Here is a 23885-nt window from a genome sequence, read left to right on the forward strand (position 1 = left end):
TCAAGGAATTCAGATCCTAATTTGAAGCAGCGATAACATCAGGTTTCACTTCATCGAAAGATAAGTACAGCTGGGTGTCGTCCGCGTAGTGGTGTATGCGGCAGTATTTGACAAATGAATGAACATCTGAGATGTACATAGGGAATAACAATGGATCCAATATTGATTCTTGCGGAACGCCATGGAACAAAGCAAGGTTCTCTGAGGATTCAAGGTCATGAACCATTATCTGCGTTCTTCCCTTCAGGTAACATTTCGATAGTTTCACTGAATTGGGGTGGAATCCGAAAAATTTCAATTTACTTATGAGAACCTCATGATCCCTGGTATCAAATGCCTCGCTGTTATCCAGCAGGATCAGACAAGTGACCTTTCCTTCATCAATTGTCCTAAAAATATCATCAACAATATTTGTTGGTGGTGCCAAATCCTCCCCTGGAGCCAGACTGAATCGGTGGTATGATGCTATGATTCATTACGAATTCATTGATATGATTCTATAAAATTTCTTCAAATGCTTCAGCTAGAACTGGCAGAAGACTGATTGGTCTTGAGAGGTTGATATTCGTAGGATTCTTCATTTTTGGATCACAAGTGACAATTTCCAAGCCGTAGGGAAAGTTGAGTTATTTATGCAATAATTGTATATGTATGTTATATAATCGATAAGGAAATTAGAGATCAAAATGAGCATTGTCAAGGTCACTGAATCTGAGCCCACTGCCTCAATTTCAATTGAGTTTATACATTTAAGCACTTTCACGTTTTCCACAGTACTACAAAAGTGCCTTTATGATTATATGAATCTTGCTTATATTTATTGAGTAAGTCTGTATGACCTTTGGTTTTAACATCGTTAGGAATAGTTGTGAAGTGTTTATTCATTGCATTGACATATATCAAATCATTTGGTAATGTAATGTTAGGTTTTTGATAAGTAGTCAATTGTCGCAGGGCACAGGGTCTTTGGATGGTTTTAATGTGACACATAGTCAAGGTATACTTTTTTCTCACGTATTATTGACTGTTTTGTGAAATTTCTCGATGTTTTATAATAGTTCCAATCGGCTGGGGATTTGAAATCTTTGTATTTGCTATATGCTTTGTCCCTTTCTTTCATCATGATCTCCATAAAATCAGTCCTCCAAGGTGCGGCTGGTTTAGTTACACGAATAGTTCGTACTGGAGCACATTGGTCAAACATACTTCGCAGTGTGTTTTTGTATCCGTGAATAATGTTCCAATCAACTGAGTCTAAGAAAGTTGAGAAGGTATCCATATTGAAATTGGAGAAATCTCTGTATTTAATACACTTAGCGAAGCTTTTTTTCGAATTATTCCGTACACAACATATAGTTGCTGAATGAGCATTATCAGACACCCCTTCAACATGATATACGGATACACTGGTTAACGACTCTAAATAAGATACGAGTATTACATCTATTTGACATTTTTATTACATAAGTTTGTATTGTATAAGTTCAAAAGTGTCCGTATAGGACGAAACTGCAGTAACGTTAGTTACAAATGAAAGTATTAGAAAAAAATAAAAAGTTTCATTTCTCTTTTCTTCATCAGAAATTAATTTAGCTCAAACATTTTCAAAGATATCCTGCAATTGATCATAATGATTTCTGATGAAAATGTTCAGTTTCTTCTGTGATTTACAGTAATTAGTAATATTTTTTTTAGAGTGGCAGCTTATTGCATAATTTCGGGCCAAAATAAGTTACAAATTTTTGGTTAGGACTCAATCTACAGCGTGGTATTGTAATTGCTTGGTTGGAGGTCATTAGCGTATTATATTTACGTGTAATGATGTTAATGGGGTTACTACAAATTCATAATAAACATTGATAAGCGTATAATTTTCTGACTTCGAACAAATCACTTTGTTCGTAGAGTAACTCGTAGAATATCTCGTATTCCGTTTCAAGACGATTTTGATCAGTGTGTTTTGTATTACGTCAAGATTATGTAGTGATGTTTTGAATAAGCCACCCCATACTATGATGCAGTATCTAATCATCGACTCCACCAAGGCACCGTACACCGTCAGTATGACATCTTTACTTAAGATACTTCTCAGTTGATACAATTTCCGAATTAGTTTCCGGAGTTTTTTTACTATGTGATCTATGTGATAATTCTAGCGTAGAAATTGGTCCATCATGACTCCTAAATATCTGATAGTATTTGTTTTACATATTCGGGAACATCCACAGTTCAAGTTTTCAGTACAGGTATATTTGTGAATCGTAATGTAATTTTTGACAGGATGGTCTTTTCATGTTGAAGAGAAAGTTATAAATTCAGTTTTATCAATGTTGAGACACTCAATAGATTATTACTTGACCAGTTATATATCGTTTTCATTTGCGTTTTCGTATGTTTCATTCCAAGTAATTTTCACAAATACTACAGCAGTATCATCGGCGCAGGATAATAGTTTTCATTTGAAATTGCTGATATTGGAAATATTGTTTTCATAGAGCAAAAATTAAATGGGGCCTATTATTGTTTTCTGAGGCACGCCCATGCTGACGGGTAGCGGATTACTATATGAATCATTATTTTCAATATCTGAATTCTGTTAGATGAGTAATCTTCGAAAATTTCAAGAGGCATTTCTCTAACTCCAATGTCCTGTAATAGCTGAAAGAGGATATCATGATTGACGGTGTCGAATGCCTTGGCTAATAAGTCTAAAAATACAGTGATACATTTTTCCTAATCCTAAAAACTATTGAAAACATTGTTTGTCAATTCAAAAACTACTCCTTCAGTCGATAAATTTTCTCTGAATCCATATTGAGATTTGGAGAGAATCTCATTTATGTTACAATAGTCAACTAGTCTATTTTTTTAAATATATTCAAATATTTCAGCAAAGTTATTATTACTGTTATTAGTCTGTAATTATTTGTTTTATGTTTCTCACCAGATTTATAAATCATAGTTGTGATAGAATCCTCGAAAGCGGAAGGAATTTTACCAGTCTTAAAAATTGAGTTGAAGATATGACATAATGGCTTCAATAGATAGTTATGAAATTTTTTCACGAAGAATACTGAAATTTTATCTGGACCAGGTGAAGTATTATTTTTCAAGCCAGAGATTATATCCATGATTTCAGATTCAGTTACAGCATGTAAAAATAACGAGTTTTCAATGCTTCTTTTATTTTCCAATGTTGGCTGGGTCGGTTATTCTATTTTTTCGACATGTTTTCACTTACATTTATAAAGGAGGACTTGTATTCATCTGCTACTTCTTTATCTGCGCTACATATTCGGTTACCGTCGTTAATTACGTCAAATTTCTAGGAATTGCAGGGTAATGAAGAAACCGCAGTTGAAGGAAAGTAAACTACTTAGGAGTCATAATAGACAACCAGCTATGTTTTCAAGATCATTCCAACTATACAATCAAAACTATTGTATTTAGGTAAATTGGATTATTTTTATACAAAATTTGAACAGATGGACATTGATTACGCTATATAATGTTTCAATACTTCACCATTTTAACTATTGTGGAGGTATATTGTACTTAATAAAAGAAAATGAGATATATAGACTAGAAAAGATACAAAATAAGCTTGTAATCGTCCTTAATCTATTCAACATATGCTAGCAGCACTGAACTGGATGTCTGTTTGCAAATACTCTCTATTTATGAAATCGAGATGGATCTAGCACCTCCATATATTTTTAATGAAATAATCTATAACTACCAGATTCGCCCACATCAAACAAGAAACCGAAATAATTTCCATTTGCCACAACTGTTGGAAAGCTCTTCACAAAGTTCCATTATTTTCGAAGGTCTAAATGCTTTCAATGAATTACCTGGTTCTATTCAAGGGGCTACCTCTCTCATCATCTTTGAAACAAGTTTGAAGCGTCATATGTTGAAGTACCTGTATCTATTTAAGTACTGACCTGATGCTATTATATTTTTTTTCTCAATTTTTTGCTGGGATTAACCGAAGTTGAATGTATTTTTTTATGTGTTGTATATTCAGACGAACTGTATGCAACAGTTTGTAATTAGCTTTTTGCTGCTTTTTGGATCAATATACACACATCGGAAAAGTCTAGGGATATTTTTAAAAATGGCAATAATTTTTTTTCAGATCGCTTTAGGGAAAAAAAAGTTGACGGGTGATTATTAAACGAATGTAACTTACAACAAAATGTATTGAATGGTCTAAAATACTGAGTGCGCATATAAGCAAAACTAAAAAAAATATGGCTCTTCTTTGGCACCCCGAAAAAAAATCATAATACAAAAAAAATTGGAATCAGTACAAAGTATGGCCTCCACGCTGGTTTATTACGGCCCTATATCTATCGTGCATCGACAAAATGAGATTGTCAATGTCTTGTTGAGGTACATTTGCCCATTCAGCGATTAAAAGCTCTCTCAATTAAAACGTTGTGTGAATGTTCCCCATATGCGGAGTAATTCTTCGTTGAAGCATGTCCCACACATACTGGATGGGATTCAGGTCCGGTGATTGTGCTGGCCATGGCAATACATCAACTCCTTCGTTGGTGAGCCAGTCAGTCACTAGACGCGCGAAATGTGTACGAGCATTAGCGTGCATTAGGTGGAAGTTTTCACCAGCAAACGGACGGACGATAGGTAGAAGATTGGTGTCGAGGTACTGTCGAGCTGTGAGGGAGCGATTTGGAAAAACGAGATCGGTTCTGCCGCCGATCATGATTCCGCCCCATAGCATTACTGTACCACCTCTGTATGTGTGGACTTCCTGGACGTGTCTCAAACGTTCATTATTTCCAGGTCGTCTCCACAGTCTTACTCGACGAAAATCTGGATGAAATCCAAATCTGAATTCGTCTGTAAACAAAACTGTGGCCCAATCATTTGCATCCCAGTTTTGATGTTCTTGACACCACTCTAATCTTCTACCGTGATTGCCTCTCGACAAAGGTGGACATCTAAGTGGCCTGTTGTGGAGATCTGCTTCATGCAGTCGATTTTTGACAGTATCACGACCAATGGTTACCTGGTGCGTCTGCTGCAACACGTTAACCAACTTAGGTGCTGTGATTGTCGGTTGTCTTCTTGCGGTTAAGACCAAAAATCGGTCTTGAACTGCAGTTGTAGCGCGTCCTCGCCCTGGATGTTGTTCGGCGGGACTGCCAGTTTCACGGAAACGCCGCCACAATCGACTGATAACACTTTGGGAGACCCCCAAACGAAGAGCTACATCATTTTGTCGCATGTCACCTTGAAGAAGCCCTACAGCTCTATTCATCTCAGCCAATGGTAAGTGATGGTGTTTCATGTTAAAGCACAATATTTCCAGTTTAATTGCTGAGCAAGAACTGCATAGAATGTACAAACTCGACACTTTCAGATTATTCATTTTAGGGGAAAACCTACAGTTTGTAAAAAACTTGATAAAAAATTAGTTACCGTTTTCGCAGGCTTTGTTCAACCCATAGAAATCTACAGGGTGGTCGAGTGTACCAATTTAATCGAAATTAAACGACCTCATGCATTTATTTTTATGATATTTAGTATGTTGTAAAAATAACCCTAGACTTTTTCGATGTGTGTATTGTTATGGCATCGCTCCTTGCCGTCTGAATCAACAGGGGTTATGATTTATTCTTAATATCATTCATTGTCTGATGTTTCAGTTTATTACGAAAGGATTATTCATTATTGAAAGTGTCATTGTACAGATCAGTCATTTACTTAGTTTTGTGCGATAGTGCCTTTCAGTCTCTTCTATATTTTGAAATTATAATATAAATTATATGCTCATCAACAGATTTTAAACTGATTATCATAGAACTAGGTCAGTTCTCATTCCAGAAAAATATGTATTGATGAAGTAGCTTCTTTGTAGGACAACTAAAATATACAACATTGGGAATATCTTTTTGTTTCAACAATACGCAATGTCCAAATTTCGGCTCAGATTACCTAGATGAGTGAATTTTAGATACACTTTTAATTTCGCCGCGCACATGCTTGATATTCTAAGGCGCGTAATACTCATATAATACGGAAAAGCTGTCAGACCGCCAAATCTTGTCATTTTGAACTCAAGTACAGTACTGTTTTCCAAAAGATTTTTGAAATGAGCTTCCACATATACTGTGTGTAAAAGCCAAATGGAATAAATTCATTATTTTGGTTACTGTAGATATTCAAAAAAATATCCCGAAACACGTCAAATGTGAATTATAATTTTACATTCTTCAACCCTTACCTTTAAGCCCCTTCGAATGACACGTAAAACCCCCAATTTTTGAATGGAGAGTATAGGTTTGTGATATATCATTTGAAAGGTCTCTTCACTCTCTATTCAGAAATGTTATTGCTTTCAAGTTTATTGCTACAATTGAGATAAAATAAATTAAAATCATGTGGCTACCGAAATTCGATTAAATACACTCAAAAACTAAAATGTAATGTAAAAAGAAATGTAGAATACGAAACAGAACTACAGATGTTAACGAAGTAGATGTTCAAAATGTTTACCGCGAACGTCTTTGCAACATCCTAATCTCAAATAAAACTGTATTTTGATATTATTTATTATATCAGGCGTGACCGACCTCATCGTAAGCGTTATTCGTTCTCTTAAGTCATTTGAATCTGAAGGTTCAGTTTTGTACACATTGCTCTTTACAAATCCCCATAAAACGAAATAAAATGATGAAAGATCAGGTGATCGCGTTGGACATTCAATCGATCCTCCTTCTACACCGATTGGGAAATGTTTTATCGAGATATTGCCACACATTAACTTGGTAATGTGGAGGTGCTCCATCTTGCTGAAACCATATCGTATTCACTGGAACTTGAGGGTTACCTATAGATCAGAATATAAATTGGCTAAACTTGGAATGACATCATCATTTTGAAGTAGTGCCAAATAATTATCGCCATTCAAGTTGCCTTAATGGAAAAAGATCCAAGGATATTCTAATTTGAGTTCACCACTCATTGCATTTGCAGCTGCTTTTTTATCTGCCCCACATGACCAATCTCGCGAAACTGCTTCTCTATTTTGCTTTTGTTCCTTGAGAACATTGCTAAGATTGTTTCTTACTTTTATATCATCAATACTGTAATGATTCTACGATTCCATTTTAACAACTGTTTAAATTTCAAGTTATTACATTTCCCTTACTTAATTTTTTTTTTTAGGAATAGTTCAGTCTACATGGAGCTCTAATTTCCCTTCCAGATTTAGTACAATTAGGAACAATTATTACATCATCATCTGAATCGCTAATTTCGGTTTTCCTTGTTTGATCTGAAATATTTCTATTTCTGTCATAACTATAGATATTTTGTTGTGGACTTACTATTTCTCCATTTTTATTTGAGTCATTGTTGAAAATTTTTATAAACTTCTTATTTCTATTCAGAATATTACCATCCGCCATTTCTACATCGTATGATCTAGGTTTCTCAACATTTTTTGATACAATTTTGGCGTTATTCCAAACCTTATCAGATAATTGTTTTTTTACTAAAACATTATCACCCTTTCGAAAGTTGTGACTATCTGTTTTTGAGTTTTTGTTATAGTATTGTTTTTGAATTGTTTGTCCTTTTTCCAAAGCATTTTTAATTTTTTCATAATCAATTGTACTTGGTGTGAACTCGGAAATTTTCCTTGGTAGGGTATCTCTGAGATGTCTTGACATCAGGAGTTTAGCGGGGGAATCGATATGAGATGATAAGGGTGTATTTCTATATTGCAATAATACCATGTACAAGGCTTTATTATCATGAAGAGCTTTTCTCAGCATTCGTTTCAGAGTTTGAATTTGTCTCTCTACTAAACCATTCGATTGAGGATAAAAAGGACTAGATCTAATGTGTTTAAATTGCCACTCATTTGAAAATTGTTTGAAATGCAACCTTGTGAATTGCGGACCTCCATCACTAATCAAAATTTTTGGAAGTCCATGCCTAGCGAAAATTGATTTCAAACTTGTAATTATTTGTAATGATGATGAGCTATCAACGCATTTTGCCAATTCAATATACTTTGAAAAATAATCAACAACTAATAAATATGTCTCATTGTTAAAAAAGAATAAATCACAACCCACTTTCTCCCATAGTAAATTTGGCAATTCGTGGGAGAGCATGATGTCCTTTGGCTTATTTGTTCCAAATTTTGCGCAGGTTTGACAGTTTTTTATGCGATTTTCTATATCTTTTGACATGCCTGGCCAGAAAAATATTGCTCTTGCTTTATTTTTAGTTTTATTCATACCCATGTGTTCGTAATGTAGTCTAGAGAGCATTTCTTCGCGCATGTTCAAAGGAACAATCAGTTTTATATTTTTATATACAAAAGGCCATCTACCTCAGTTATTTCATCTTTAAATTCATAAAAAAAATTAAGTTTACAATCCTGACTTTTTTCTGGCCAGCCATCTCTAACATATTTTAATAATTGAATTAATTCTGGATCATTTGCAGTAGATTCCTTTAGTTCCGTTATTCTTTGATCGATGGCGTTCAAATTCAACCGGAGCATACAAATTTGTGCCTCTATTTCTTTTTCAAAGTCTCCAACTTCTGCAGAATTTTCTACAAATGACCGGGACAACGTATCGGCAATGTGAAGTTGTTTACCAGGTTTATGTACGAGACAAATATCATACCTTTGTAGGCGTATAAACATTCTTTGTAGCCTAGGGGGACAATTGTATAATGGTTTGTTGAAAATTTGAACAAGAGGCTTGTGATCGGTTTCCAAGATTATTGATTTTCCAAAAATATACTGATGGAACCGTTCACATGCGAAACATAGGGCATAAAGCTCTTTCTCAATCTGCGCATATCTTTTCTGTGTTTCTGATAGAGCTTTTGAAGCATATATGCACGGTAAATTTTTTTGCAACAACACTGCCCCTACCCCATTTTGAGATGCATCAGCTGATACAACAATCTGTTCATTCTGATTGTAAAATCTTAAAACGGGTTTTTTAACAAGTATTTCTTTTAATTTTCTGAACGAATTTTCATGAATTTGATCCCAAGACCAAGCAACATTTTTTTTAGTAACATACGTAAAGCTGATGTCATTTCTGCGAGGTTGTCAACAAATTTTCCTACATACGTTATCATGCCTAGGAAACGATGCAACTCGACTTTATTTTTCGGTGCATGCATCTCTGTAATGGCACTGATCTTAGAATCATCTGGACTGAATCCATTTGAAGTTATTTTATGACCTAAATAGTTGATTTCCGTTACTGCAAATTTACATTTTTCCTTGTTAAATCGGATATTATTCAACTCTGCCATTTTCAATACTCTCTCAAGATTTTCATCATGTTCTTTTTTATTTCTTTCCCACACAAGTAGATCATCTATGTAAATTTCCACTCCAGTAAAATTAAAAATTTCTTTAAATTTTTTATGGAAAACCTCTGGTGCACAACTAACCTCATATGGAAGCCTTAAAAACTTGTATTTTCCGAAAGGAGTGGCAAAAGTGCACAGATCTGAACTCTGAGAATCTGAAGATATTTGCCAGAACCCGGACATTGCATCCAAAGTACTGAAATATTTCGCACCATTTAACTTGGACACAATTTCTTCAAAAGTAGGCAAAGGAAAGTATTCCCGTAATATATTCTCATTTGAATCTCTAGGATCTAGACAAATTCGAAGAGATCCGTTAGGTTTTTTCACTAAAACTATGGAATTCACCCATTATGTAGGATAATCTACTTTACAGATAATATTTTCTTTCTCCATGTTTGACAAACAGTTCTGTTCAAAAAATCGATTTTTTTAATTAAATTCATTTGTATACACGTATTCAAACCTAAGATGGCGAAAGAATCAATATCTACTATGATAAATTTTAATACATAATCTTAATCTAATCTTAATCTTAAAGAACAATTCAATTCACACTCTCCTACAACAGGAATACTAGCATTGGAACAGTTAGTTAATTTTACATTAGTTTTCTTTATTTTTTCAATCGGCAAATTGATTTTTATCAAATCTTTTTTACTCAGAACATTCACCATCGCTCCAGTATCTAGCTTAAAACTAATAGTGGCTACTTTATTTACAAAAATTTCTACTTTCCATTGTTGACACCGAATCTCAGATGTGTCATTTACCATTCCAATAAATACTCTATTTTGAGACAAGTTTTCACCTATGACATCAGCCTCCTCCATATTACAGTTCTCAGAATGAACCAAATGAATATTCCGCTGGCGACACATTTTGTGGAAATGATTAAACTTACCACAGAAACTGCATTGTTTACCAGTAGCCGGACAGTTTTTACCTCTCATGTGTTGTGAGCCACACCTATAACAGAGACCTTTCATCTGGCTTGGTACTTCAGATCTCTGCTGCCTGAATGACTGACCTGACGAGCCCGCTATCTGGTGTTGATTTGGACATTCACTTGATTGCTGCCTTGTCTGGTGCTGATACGTATTAAATTTTCGCGTTCCTTGAAAAATTCTTGAATGTTTTTGTATACTACACACTGTTCTTTCTCCTGCCATCTCTTTCTCTTGTTTTTTGGACTCCTCAGCCGACAAACATATTTGAACTGCCTTTTTCAGTTCCAATTCATCATCTTCTAATAATCGTTGTTTCAACTCAACCGAAATTAGTCCACTTATTAACACTGAACACGTTAAACTTTCTTCTATGTCTCCCAACTCACAGTTTTTTGCCCTATTCTTAAGTTCCGTTACATATTGTTGTACTGTTTCTCCTTCAGATTGCTTCCTATTGATGAATTTGTATCTTTCAAACGTAAGATTTTTTTCGGTTGAAAATGCTCTTGAAACTTTTTTATCAAAGGTTCAATTTTATCTGTTTCACCATCCGAAAATTGAAAAGTATTATAAATGTGCAATCCTTCATCACCAATGTATTGCAGTAATTGAGCACATTGCAGATCCTCCTTTTTTCTATCTAACTCTGCTGCCTTTAGATAATTTTTGAACTTTTTTATCCAAAAATTCCACTTCTCCGAAACATTTCCGCTCATGTCAAGTGGCGCAATACCTCGATAATCAGCCATAACTTATTTTTCACAACGTTTAAAATTCACACAATTTATTATATTTTTTTATCCTGTTCGCAGCGCCATGTAATGATTCTACGATTCCATTTTAACAACTGTTTATTTTGAGGAAGTAAACATACCATTCAACAAAAACATATATATAAAAAGTGGTAGGTACAATGTGAATATACATGGTGGCACACACATACAAATAGGATAAATTTTAAGTTATTACAAATACCTCAACATGAAATAAATTTTGAGTATATTGCAATAAGTTTCGAGTGTATTTTATCGACTTTCGGTAACCACATGATTTTAATTTATTTTATCTCAATTTTTGCAATGAACTTTAAACGATAACATTTTTGAATTTTTGAATGAAGAGATCTTTCAAACAATATATCACAAGCCTATACTTCCCTTTTAAAATATTGAGGGTTGAACCTGTAATTCAACGGGGGTTGAAGGTAAGGGTAGCATTTTTCCATTGAAGTATGTCAAATTATAATTTAAATTTGACGTGTTTGTGGATTTTGTAAAAATATGTACCATAACCGATATGATAATTTTATCCCTTTTGGCTTTCACACACTGTATAGTTCTATTTTGGTTATGATTCAGGCAACTGATTTGAAGAAAGGAATATTTCTGGACTGATACTATAATTGAAACATATACGTATGTAGTTTCCGTTATTTATTTACATAAAAAAGAGTAATAGAATGAAGTTTCAGGAAAAATCACACAATTTTGCTCTATGAACTCTGTGAGATGTTCTTGATCCCAAATGGAATTCACCTCACGATGATGATTGTGGAAGTTGTGGAATATGATCTCCTTTGGGTACAAAACCATTTTCAGAATCTACTGTGTACTCTACTTTATATTCTACATTGTCATTTCCAATGTATTTGTAAAATCCCTTGACATCCATGTACTCGTCCTTTTGTCCTTTATTCACCAGATGGCCTTCCTCTTCTCCCAGTATTTCATTTTCAGTTTCATATCTGTGAAAAAATGAGTTTGAGACATAATATATTTTTCTCGTAAATATTGAAATTGAAAATATTAAAAATTTGTTGAAAGATATACCTACATGTAGTGGTAACCATCTTCCAATATTTGTTCTATTTTCCTGATTATGCCATATTTGTTGTAGTCCTTCGAACCAGCTGAATTTGAATTTTTTCTGACACTGGCCTGGGGGAAATCAGTAACTGACACTCCTAGAAATTGTGATAATATCGTTGATATAGTCAAAATGAAAATTCATGGAACAATCCTAGAGTGAACATAATTTCAAGAATATTAAGCAGTAACCCTAACGAAGTATATGTTGACAAAATTTTGGTCAATTATCATACAAATTGTTGTGAGACTGTCGAGTCGAAAAGGAATGCTAACTTAATAGCTTGGAAACATGCCTGATTGATCTAATAGATGTTATGTCTGAGGTCACTTCACCATAATCATATGTAAATTATTTATAATAGAAATGGTTCATTCGTTGCTGGTCATTTCGATTTAATGTGTTGAATTAATTTATCTTTCATGTTTCAATTTATGAAAATAACATTGATCAGTCACTGTAGATGTTTTCTCAAGTGTCACTTTCAATTGATGAGAGTATTTTTGATTATGAATTCCACTTCAGATATTTTTCACTGTTTCCAATGGCATATTCATAATATCAGTTCAAACTTGACTACAAATCGATAAAACAATATTTTAATTGAATGAACTGCTATATAGTGTGTGGTATATGAATCTCAATAAGAATAGATGAGATAAATTGAGAAGTGTATATTTGGGTAACAGAAAATTCCATTCCTCTTCGAAATTGAGATGGAAATTATAAATGTTAGAGATTCAGATCTATAATTGATTTTTTCTTTTGGAAGAATTCAATTGTTAGTGTTTACAAATCGTTTTTTTATGTTGACTACATAACATTCATAAGAAACATTGACAACCAGTTCCAAATCAAAATATACCTATTGATCATAAAGTCACATGAACAAAAATATTTCCGAACCCAACTGTGACATTGATGATCGTGATCTGGGATATTTTATTTAAAATTTGAATAAATATTTGGAAATACATATATTTCAAGTGACGAGATGGATATGACACGAATTCGTAGTCAAAAATTTACCTACCTGAATTTTTTTGCTATTCATTAGGTGTTATCTCATTCATTGATATTCTATAATATCACGAATCATAGAATTTAAATGTCATATCTTTCAGTTCACTTTATGAAATTGTTAAGATTTCTCTCACTCTTTATGACTTAGCACACCTACCTCTTATGTTATTTCCACCATAGTTACCATCACCAACGTGATGATAATCTTCGTCTGAATGAATATATCTTCCTGAGTCATCTGGTATGTAAGAGCCGCTGTTATCATGATGATACTGACCATCATCATTGTATGCACCTGAATTATCATGTATGTAGGCACCATTATCGATGGACAGACTAGACTTATCTTGTATATATTGAACTATTTGAGGCTTTTTAGCGTATTGGAAAGGTTTGTATTGAACGGCTGCGGTACATAGCCCAATTAAGGACAAAATAGCCTGAAACAGAAATGGTGAATGTAACTATGATAATCAGGAAGAGAATATATATTTTTTGGATCAGGTAGTCTCAGATGATTTAGCCCCAACTTTCCAGATGTGATATTTTCCATAACTACTTCAGTCAAATTGTATTGAATTTAATGTCTTTTTCTCATCTAGATGAAGGTTGGAGCATGTTTCCAAACACCTATCAATTATGATAGGGATGTGCTAATTTCAAGCACATACCAGTCATGTAATTTCAAGGAAAATACAAAACTGACAAGACAACTGGATTGAGATTTCGTCATTTTGTGAAATGTCTTTGAAGAGACTTTTTTTTTTGGGGAAATCATAGTTTTTATTAACCTAATTTGGAACTACGTCCATTTCACAATCTGGAAAAATTGGAAGGAGTAATATAGAACAGTATTCAGTTGTAGAAAAGGCAAATATCTAGTTTATTCCGATAAGTTACTCGACGAAAAATGAATGAATCATCTTCTTTCGAGTAATCTCATCAATAACTTGTATTCAATAATTTTGCTTATCAAAAAAAAGAATGAGAATTTTATATGGTATACATATTTGATATCTGATGCATATCAGAAAGATGCATACTGGGCTACTCATCTAGAAGAGAAATATGAAAAATGGCAAAATGGCAACAAAATTATATCAAAAAATTCCTTGTAACGCATCGATAGATAGTCAGTTAACCACTTTGACAAACATCGTATTACACATATTACCTGTCGAAGGAACTTACATCAGAGTCATTAAAAAACAGTGAAATTATTGATTTAAAATTCTGCAGACGGAGCCAGATTTGAGTCTCTAAACATCAAGTTAAGTAATCTACCGAATTGCAGAATGATATAAATCCTTGTAATACGACATTATGACAAGAATAAAGGCCTCTTTTAATTTTATATTATCTTAATATATTTGAAAATAATCAATTTATATTTCAAAACGTTTATTTCATTGAGAAATGAAAATATTTTTTTTGGTACAACTGGTTTGAACTCATCTGTCATGATGAGATTTTAACCCAAGAGTCCAGAATAATATTTATCCATCCATTTCAAGTTCAATCAAACTACTACATAGCAAAACTCTCTATATAGACTTTATCAATTGAATTCAATTAGAATGTGATAATAGATTTGATTGCTGTTTGTGGTATATTATGTCATATGATCATTATCAAACGGATAAGTTAATCAATACATTTTTAAAAGTGATTATTTTTTTTGATTAACTTTGCCCAATTTCCCAAAAATTACTCACCAGAAATTTCATCATTATCGAAATAATGTAATTCAGTCACACCAATTGGACTCTTGAATCTTCTTCTGACAGTTTGAGATCGGTTCCCCATTTTATTGAATCATCAAACCATTCAATCCCTCCTCCAAAATTTGCCTAATGCAACACTTGAATTAAAACTATACCATTCTAAGTGAAGGTGATTTTCAAGAACTTTGAACTTTTGTAATTCATGAGATATCAATTCTGAACTGGTTTTGATGAACCAGATGACAATGAAGTATATTTCATCGAAGACAATATATGTTTAATGATGAAACACTGGAAAATATAATATACAATATTACCCGAAAATAACTTCTGGTCAAGAGTTTTTAATATAACTCAAAACTTTTGGACCATTTGATCGAATATGGAATTCTCACTTCAAAGATTAACACATGTGGTCATTCCCATTTAAGATGGCGGCGTAGGTGCCATTTTTCTAAATTCAATATTGCGGCACAATGGCGTCATCTATGGAAATATTGTCAAACAAGTCAATATTGGGAGAAACTAGAGCCAAAACATGATCACTTCCTGAATGAAAATTCAATAATTACAAATTTTGACTTTCCCACGTACTTTTTTCTATTTTTCTGAAAGGTTCCATATTCTACATCATTTATCTGAGAGATCTTAATGGGAAGTGATTTTTTTTAAACTTTGACATCGTCAATGTGTTAACATTGATAATGAGTTCGATGGCTTGCTGAAACTAATGACTTTTCTTGAGTCTGCAGTCAGAATAAATCTATTTACAAAAAAATTATCTTGTCGTAAAAAAGCGTGGGATGCTTCGAATTATATTTTTATCATGGCTTAAATCTGGCAAACAGCTTCTAATTAAGCATTCATACAAATGGATATTTAGCACCACACGCTTTTTAACAACAATTTCTCTTCTGTAAATAGATTTATTCTGATTTCAGACTTATTGAAAGTCATTGGTTGAATCAAGCTATAGGTTAGGTTAGGTTAGGTCCAAAGTGAGTGGGACTTTTCGACCCTCCACCGCAACTCGCAAGAGTTTATTGTGGGTCACACCTATTCACAGTTGACCGAATAAACCCAGCTCCTCAACGAAGCCGATTAGTTTGTATGGTGAGTGGTTTTTCAGGTCAGATGGTAAAAGTACGGCTCTGCCGAACTCTAAAAACCTGATTCGGTCCCCAACAGGGCTCTGCTGTTTCATAATTTTCCAAACTGAGGCGACACACAACACTGTCTTCCGACAGTCCGAGTCTCTGCATATGATTATTCAAATAACAGTGACCTGTAACAACGCATGTTAGACATCGTAGTTCATTTCTACTGTAGTCTAACAACAGTTTCGTATCAAGCTTCGAAGGGTGAATAAACGCCTTGGAGTGACCCAATCCTGCAAGATTCTGCCAGAAGTCCATAAATCTTGTGTATAAGGTTGGATCGTTCAAATCTCTCCGCATACAATTCAATATCGTAAATTTTCGTTTAAAATACGACTGTGACTGGACTGTGACTGAAAAGTCACAGACCCAGGACAAAGCAGTCCTATAAGCAGTCATCGGGCCTCTCTCTTCAGAAAAATGCGGAAAGCCACTGATGGCCAGATAAGCCTGTCTCTGTAAGTCAGAGTGCTTCGCCTAGATCGTTTTCTATAAAGCCTTCGGCCACCAGGCAAATGCACAATAAGTGATCCTTAGTCCGTCAATCATCACATAGATCCGATCGATTTGTTTGGGACCTGAACCCTAAGTTTTACCACAAATCCTTCGACATGTCCATAGGGACAGTCTGGCTTTGTGTAAAACTTTTTCCAAGTAAGCGTTCCAGGTAAGTTTTTCATCAAGGACATTGCCAAGATATTTCACCTCCGTTCCAAATGAAATGACCTGATTATTGAGAGAAAGTGGCTTTAGATCGTCCAATTTTCTCCTTCTGGTGAAGGAGATTATCACAGTTTTGTTGGGGTTGAAAGACATCTGAACCCTCAGACACCAACTGTGAACAACCTACATCGTACTTTGGAGGATATTACAAGCTACCCTTCTCGACGTGGACCTTGCCAAGATGACAAGGTCATCTGCATAGGCTTGCAAATCTACTTTTATTCTATCGAGAGTATCAAGCAGACTATTCATTAGAAGCGACCACAGAAGGAGTCCTGATAAGATCATAATCTAAAGAAACAAAAGTGAATAATTCATGATTGGGACCTCAAGAAATATATCATCAAAAATCATGAACTATCAATATACCATCAAAAATGAAAATGAGCCTGAGATTCTTCTTGTCAAATAATTGAATTTAATTTCCTAGAAATATGTAGATATTTTCAACATACACCTAGGAGTTCAAAACGTACCACACTTCCACTAACCACACTTTCATTAACCAAGTAGACGCTATTAACTGTACTGAAGTGAAGTACCGTTTATTCAACTTGCTTGATGGAACAGGCATCGAGGAAGGCGTTGTTTCATTCAGGTGAGTGAGAGTAGACTGTTTTCTACTTCTGTGGTTTTGGTTCTATCTTTCACTACCAAAAATTCATTAGAAGATCTGAGGATTCACTCGTTGCAAATGAGTAGAAATTCTACACACAATAGATATCGAGTACTTTTTCCCAATGCGAGTTTCGCTAACGAGTTGGTATCATAATGCCAACTCCTCACAATTAAATTAATTTTTTTTTCGAAAAAAGATTTTTTTCTATATTTTTTTCGTTATATTATACTCAGAAAATGCTTTTTATACAGAAAAATTGAAAACATTCTGAATTTTCAGTAAAGTACTTAAATTTTCATTCAACTCGAATTCGAAAATAGTCCTCAATTTCTAGATAATTAGTAGAAATCAGCTTTCGGATGTACGGAACTATAAATTCTAAAAAATCTCAGTCAACCACTCATGACCAACATGATCAATTGATTTTGCATATATCCGAAAGTAATCTGTTTTCCTAATCACCAGTATGTCAATAATTCGCTCGACGCACGTTTCACCTACTAAGTTTGCCTTTTGATAGACCGCGTACCGTAGAAACTGTAGGATTAGAAACATGTAGACTTCTGTTCAAAGTCGATACGATCAAACTTCAATACTACTTGAGTGTGCTTTTCATTTATGAAACCATCTGATGCAAGGGTTGTTTGGAAATTTATAGAGACCTCAATTCATAGGGACCATTATCGATTGAATTATCAATTCTCCCATAGTAATCTGACTTGCCTCATTGACTTCGTCTGATTTCGGGTATAGAACATATTTACCTTTCAATTATTTGATGAACTTTTTTAGTTTCTACAGGCGAATTCATATATGTATGGAAGTGAAATTATGACCTATTACATTTAAATTGGAACCAGTTTTAGAGTTGGAACTGGCGTGAGCCGCCCGACAAAACCTAAACCCAATCATAGGCTGCAGGATTAATATATTCATGTGAAACTGCTTCTCATCAGTATCGAACTATGTTCTTTCATTCTTTATGCCTCCACTGCCGGAGGTCAGTACGAAGCGTACTGATAATTCAGTTAGTGGATTTGATATAATCAAAAGTGTGTTAAATTCATGAATGAAGCACTCAGAAAATATGCAAACCACAGACAGGTTGTTGTCACCTGTTTCTGGCTTTTGTTAATGACTTCATGTATTTCTGCTAACTCTGCATCCAATATACCGTACTAATGATAGCTAATAAGCCAGAAACACATCTCCCCGGTTTGCATATTTCCTCGGTACTACGTCCATGAATTTCCCTCCTTGCTAACTTATCATCTATATATTTATTATCTATATATTATGAATATTAATTCATTCACCATACAAGCAATTAGTATAATCATTGAGTACAAGTCAAGAGAAGAGTAAATAGAAAACATTCAGAAGAAGTGAGACCCCGTACACCCGTGGTCACATTTCATGAAGAATTTCGTTAGAGAGGAAGCTGCGCGCATTATTGGATAAGTAGCAGCGCTTGTTGACATCAGACGGTGTAAACTTCTCAGATTCAAATGTATATATCTACAATATTGAGTATAAGCTCTTGAACTTGAACATATATTTGGATTTTCATCCCATCTGATTTTGTAATATGGTGAACCTTATGTTTAAAGTGTATGCTTATGGGGACTAATGAGGAAATGCTTGAATGTGGGCTCCTCGAATACCTCCAATTCATCACTTATGTTAATAATCGCCTTGTTAATTTTTCTTCATATTGCAGCTTCAAGCGATCAATTTGGTAAAGCTTAGGGTACTAGCGCACATTCTACATCTTGACCGTTTTACAGACACACATGAAATGGGTAAATGGTTGAATGTAGACTCCTCGAGTACCTCCAATTTATCACTTGTGGTAATAATCGCCTTGTTGATTCTTCTTCATATTGCAGCTTCAAGAGATCAATTCGATAAAGCTTAGGCTGCCAGCGCACATTCTACATCTTGACCGTTTTACAGACACACATGAAATGAAGAAATGGTTGAATGTAGGCTCCTCGAGTACCTCCAATCATGGTAATAATCGCCTTGTTAATTTTTCTTCATATTGCAGCTTCAAGCAATCAATTTGATAAAGCTTAGGCTACCAGCGCACATTCTATATCTTGACCGTTTTACAAACACACATGAAATGAATCGACTTTTGAAGTTAGTCTTTTTTGAATGCACATGATTATAGTTTCAATGCGGGTACAGATTAATAACATTGAACTAACTAAGCATCTGATTGTTCCTCCGTCAATTTTATGAAATAATTTGATACATCATTCAAATTCACGTCATGATCAGGTACAGTTTCAATTGCATTAAAAAAAATTTGAAATTTACCCCAGGAGTGGTTTGATAGAGCACATTACCCATATGCTTCTATGATAATGCTTTTGTGGTATTGGAAATAAATTATTTCCATTATCACAATAGTGTCCGACCGAAAGTTAGGTTTAGGATTCGGTTACGGTCGAGTTTCGGCAAAAAAACGGGTTTCGGGTTAGTTTCGGTTTTGGAGGCACACCTGCCGAAACTACAACCGAAACCGAAACTGCATTCGGAAGTTTCCGCGCTGTGATCGGTCATGTTCGGCGCGTTGAATTTCATACAAGGACGAAGACATTTTGCCGAGTCCACGTGCCTAATCATGTCATAACTCGTGACTTACTTTGTGATTTACTTGGTTTATTACAAACCTATTGTGATATTAGATAACAACTTAAATGAGTAATTTTATGTTTAATATTTTTGAAAAACCAAAAAAAAAGGATCTACACCTACTCAAATAAACACTTCATGCATTTTGAGTATTTTCAAGGTGCAATTAATATTTTTTCTGAAATAAGGGTTTCTTATGTTGATTATCAATGAGTAGAAATGTCAAAGACTGCATAACGTTGTGATTTAAAGATAAAAAAATAAAGACCGACTGATTGTTAAAACGTTTCTCTCATTTTTTCGTCAATACATAATCATTGTAAGGAAGTTTCGGTTTCGGCCGAAACTGAGACCTTTGCCGAAATTCGTTTACGGTATCGGTCGTAAAAACCAGTTTCGGTCGGACACTAGAAATAATGAATCGCTTCACATCCTCATTTCGGACAGTGCTAATCTTACGCAATGTGGTTCCAGCCGATCCGACTATTTTTCAATAATCATCAAGTGATATTTGATTTTCATTCATTTTTTTCCATTTCATTCATGACTTACGGATTTGGGGTGATTGGCTTCTGCACCGGCACCGTGAAAAATGTAAATTGATATCCATTAGGATATTCGTCCTTCATTTTTCCAGTATTGGCTCGGTTATAGGCATCGGAAACTGATTTCCAATTCTGTAACTGAATGATCTGCTTTCTCCACATTTTCTTGCATGGAATCCTGAGGATCAACTAAGAAAATTTCAAGAATGATAGATTTGGTGTCAGTGTAGAGGAGAATCTTTTGGCCTACAATATTTCCTAATGAATTCAAAAAAAAACTCATACATAATAGTTTTAGGTTCATTGTAATTTATTCTCACTCTATCCATGTGAATGGCGACGAATTCCTCTCAAATATTGAAAAGTGTTTTGAAATTGGGTCAAGTAATAAGGGCATTCGCACCTGTAGCACGTCTAATAGATTCCCAGTCACTCAAAAACTTAATATTATTCCTATCATCTACACTCTCCATCATTTTCCCAAACATTTTTATGATAAACATTTATTGCATTTCTCATGAGGGTATTCTAATCTTCATAATTTTTTTGACCATAATAAATGATTATATGAGGGAACTCTGTGAGTCCTCATCACCAGGAAACCATTTTCAATTGTTTGTTCTGAAACACTGTGATGAACAATATATTTCCGTTCACCATTCAGGTTAGATATAAATTTTCAATTGAAGTCGGGTGGAATGACACTTCCTACCAGGAATGGCAGACCTACACCAGTATATTTGAGCACAGCATCCCAAGAACGACTGGGAGAGGTAAAATAGTGGGCTGGTGACAATACTGCAGAATACTGCAACTACCAGAAGATGAAAATTCATTCTCTTCCAAAACTGTTAATGGCTTCATTGGCAGGATGCGATTCAAATATTTATAGTAGACAGCACTTGAGTCAGACTCTAGTCTGGTCACAAGTACTTTGGCAGCATCCACCAAACGATATAGAACAAATTTAAAGACGAATTCGTCGAAAACACAACGAATCCGTTATGAGAATGAGTAAGGATCATGAATAAATGATTTACTCGTGAAAGAACGTGTAGGATCCAGCTGACATTGGCATATATTACATATTGATTCTTCAGCTGCCTTTTAAAATCATCATATTTCAAAATATTTCCTGGTACAATCCTCCCACATTCATAGATTTTGATTTGTGGTGTGGTAGCAATGAATTCGAAAGGAAAAAATTTGTGAAAGAAATGAAATTGCAATCATTCAACCATATCTTTCACAAAAATACAGCCTTTGTCCTATGATAATGACTATCATCAGATTTATCGGTGATGTTTAATAAACTTACATGGCGAGCGACTTACCGAGTTAAAGGGTAGCAAAATTTTGGTTTGTTGTTTTCTAATGTTATTTACTACACATGAAAATTGACTGAATAATTATTCATATTCTCAAATTTCGAAAAACCATGTGATTTCATTGGAAAATCTATATCTTCAACATAAAGGATGAGGAGGATGATAATTCAAAACTTCTCGTTTACTTTGGTCGCAGCGTTGATGTCACAGCTGATGTCTTTTGTCATATCTTAAACTATTCTCTTCAAAGCGAAGAATTCCGATAGTTTAATGTAGCCAGGGAAATGCCATCGAATGTGAAAGAGAGGACGGAACCTTCACCGAAGGGAAGGAAGAAACCAGCAGGATGCTGATAAAGAAGTACTTCCCAAAGGACGATCCAGGAAGCGATAACCAGGACCGGCGGCGAATAAGAGGGAGATAGCAGGACGAATGGGGAGAAGAACAGTCGGCCTTTACAGTCGGGGAGCTGCACGCAATAGCAGAACAGCTACAAGAAGGTAAGGCCACTGGAGTAGATGGGGTACCTAATGAGGTACTAAGAAAGGTTGTAGAATGGTAGGGAGAATTATTCAACGCCTGCTTGGAGAGAGGGCATTTCCCTGGAGTGTGGAAGCAAACGAAGGTTGTGTGGATACCCAAGAAGGACGGAAAGCCTAGGCCTATCAGTTTACTGACAGGCATGGGACGGATGTTGGACAGGCTTCTTAGTGATAGGATACAAATCTGGTGCGAGAGGGGGTTGAAGTTCTCTCCTGAGCAATATGGCTTCAGAGAGGGAATGGATACAGTCATGGCAGTGGAGAAAATGGTAGAAAGGATGAAAGAGAATAAGAGAGCAAGGAGACAGAGTCTGGTAGTGACGTTAGACCTGTCCAACGCCTTTAACACCGCGTGGGCGACAGCAATTGAAGGGGGAATGAGAAAGATGAGAATGCCAGAGAACGTGGGTAGGACATGCATGAGCTTCATAGGGGAGAGAGCAGTCTCCTGTGGAAGAGTCACTGAAACAGTGAACAGAGGCTGTCCACAGGGTACCAGTCTGGGACCGACCCTATGGCTGATTCTGATGGAGGCATGGTTCGAAGGAATGAAGAAGATGAAAGATAGAGAAGGCATTGGAGCGTATAGAGTGTACGTGCAAGCCTACACAAACGATCAGCTGGTCATCGTCGAAGGCAACTCCGTCAGTTTAATTTAGGAAGATGCACTGAGAGGTCCAACCTGTAAAAACATTCGCATTATTGAGGAAGTAGTAATCATTCTGAAGTGAAATTGGCTTATCGCATTAGGGATCTTCAGAAACTTTCATCACTTCATGATATTCGATATTGATAAATCACAAATTCAATGATTTTTCTCCTTATGATTTCAGCATATTATTGTTCACAATATATGAAATGTATTTGAGATATTCACAACGCCAGCATACAGAGCTACATTTTCTCCCTCTACCATATCCTCGATAATCATGTTGCAAAACTCATCCAATTATTATCTTCATGTGAATATTCATGGGTGTCACACCAACCTCATACTATATTTTGGGCTCCAATAGCTTTCGCACCTCTTAAGCATCATCATATACAGTTAAATCATAATTTGATGAATATAAAGCATCAAAACTGAGGTCGGGTAATTCTCAAGGCAACCTCCTTATACGGCCACTGTTTGGCTGAATATTGCATCAACATGTCCGTAGAAGAAAGAGCTCTGAAAAAACACAAACAACTGCATTATTCAGTTTGGAAATTATGTCGCAAAAGGAAGGCACTTACTCAAAATTTGTCCATGTGAAGATATTGAAGTTATATTCACTCTGAAATATCGAGTTTGACCACTGAGCGGGATTTGGCACCGAGATAATCCTGAGACTTTTGACCCATATACGTAAAAATTAATTTGGCTTTGGATTAATTCACT

At 35.0% G+C, this 23885-nt stretch overlaps 1 protein-coding gene across 1 annotated transcript; it reads right to left on the reverse strand.

The window, feature by feature from the left end:
- Nucleotides 1-11750: 11750 nt before the first annotated feature.
- LOC111504092 (uncharacterized) lies at nt 11751-15092 on the reverse strand. Its single transcript, XM_023158583.2, has 4 exons — nt 14939-15092; nt 13381-13663; nt 12168-12297; nt 11751-12078 (listed from the first exon to the last, which is right to left on the reverse strand). The coding sequence occupies exons 1-4, from the start codon at nt 14951-14953 to the stop codon at nt 11871-11873; spliced, it is 636 nt and encodes a 211-aa protein (XP_023014351.1). The 5' UTR covers nt 14954-15092; the 3' UTR covers nt 11751-11870.
- Nucleotides 15093-23885: the final 8793 nt, after the last annotated feature.

The sequence above is a fragment of the Leptinotarsa decemlineata genome, unplaced genomic scaffold (assembly GCF_025532065.1).
Source record: "Leptinotarsa decemlineata unplaced genomic scaffold, Ldec_3_MD MMD2_tig00026340_RagTag_RagTag, whole genome shotgun sequence".
Classification (NCBI taxonomy): domain Eukaryota; kingdom Metazoa; phylum Arthropoda; class Insecta; order Coleoptera; family Chrysomelidae; genus Leptinotarsa; species Leptinotarsa decemlineata.

Bases quoted from the DNA above. Each gene is read 5' to 3' on its own strand.
- LOC111504092 (XM_023158583.2), bottom strand. The intron at 12,298-13,380 runs GTAGGTGTGCTA...CACAATTTCTAG, and splicing joins TGGTGGAAATAACATAAGAG to GAGTGTCAGTTACTGATTTC. The intron at 12,079-12,167 runs GTAGGTATATCT...ATTTTTTCACAG, and splicing joins GAAGATGGTTACCACTACAT to ATATGAAACTGAAAATGAAA.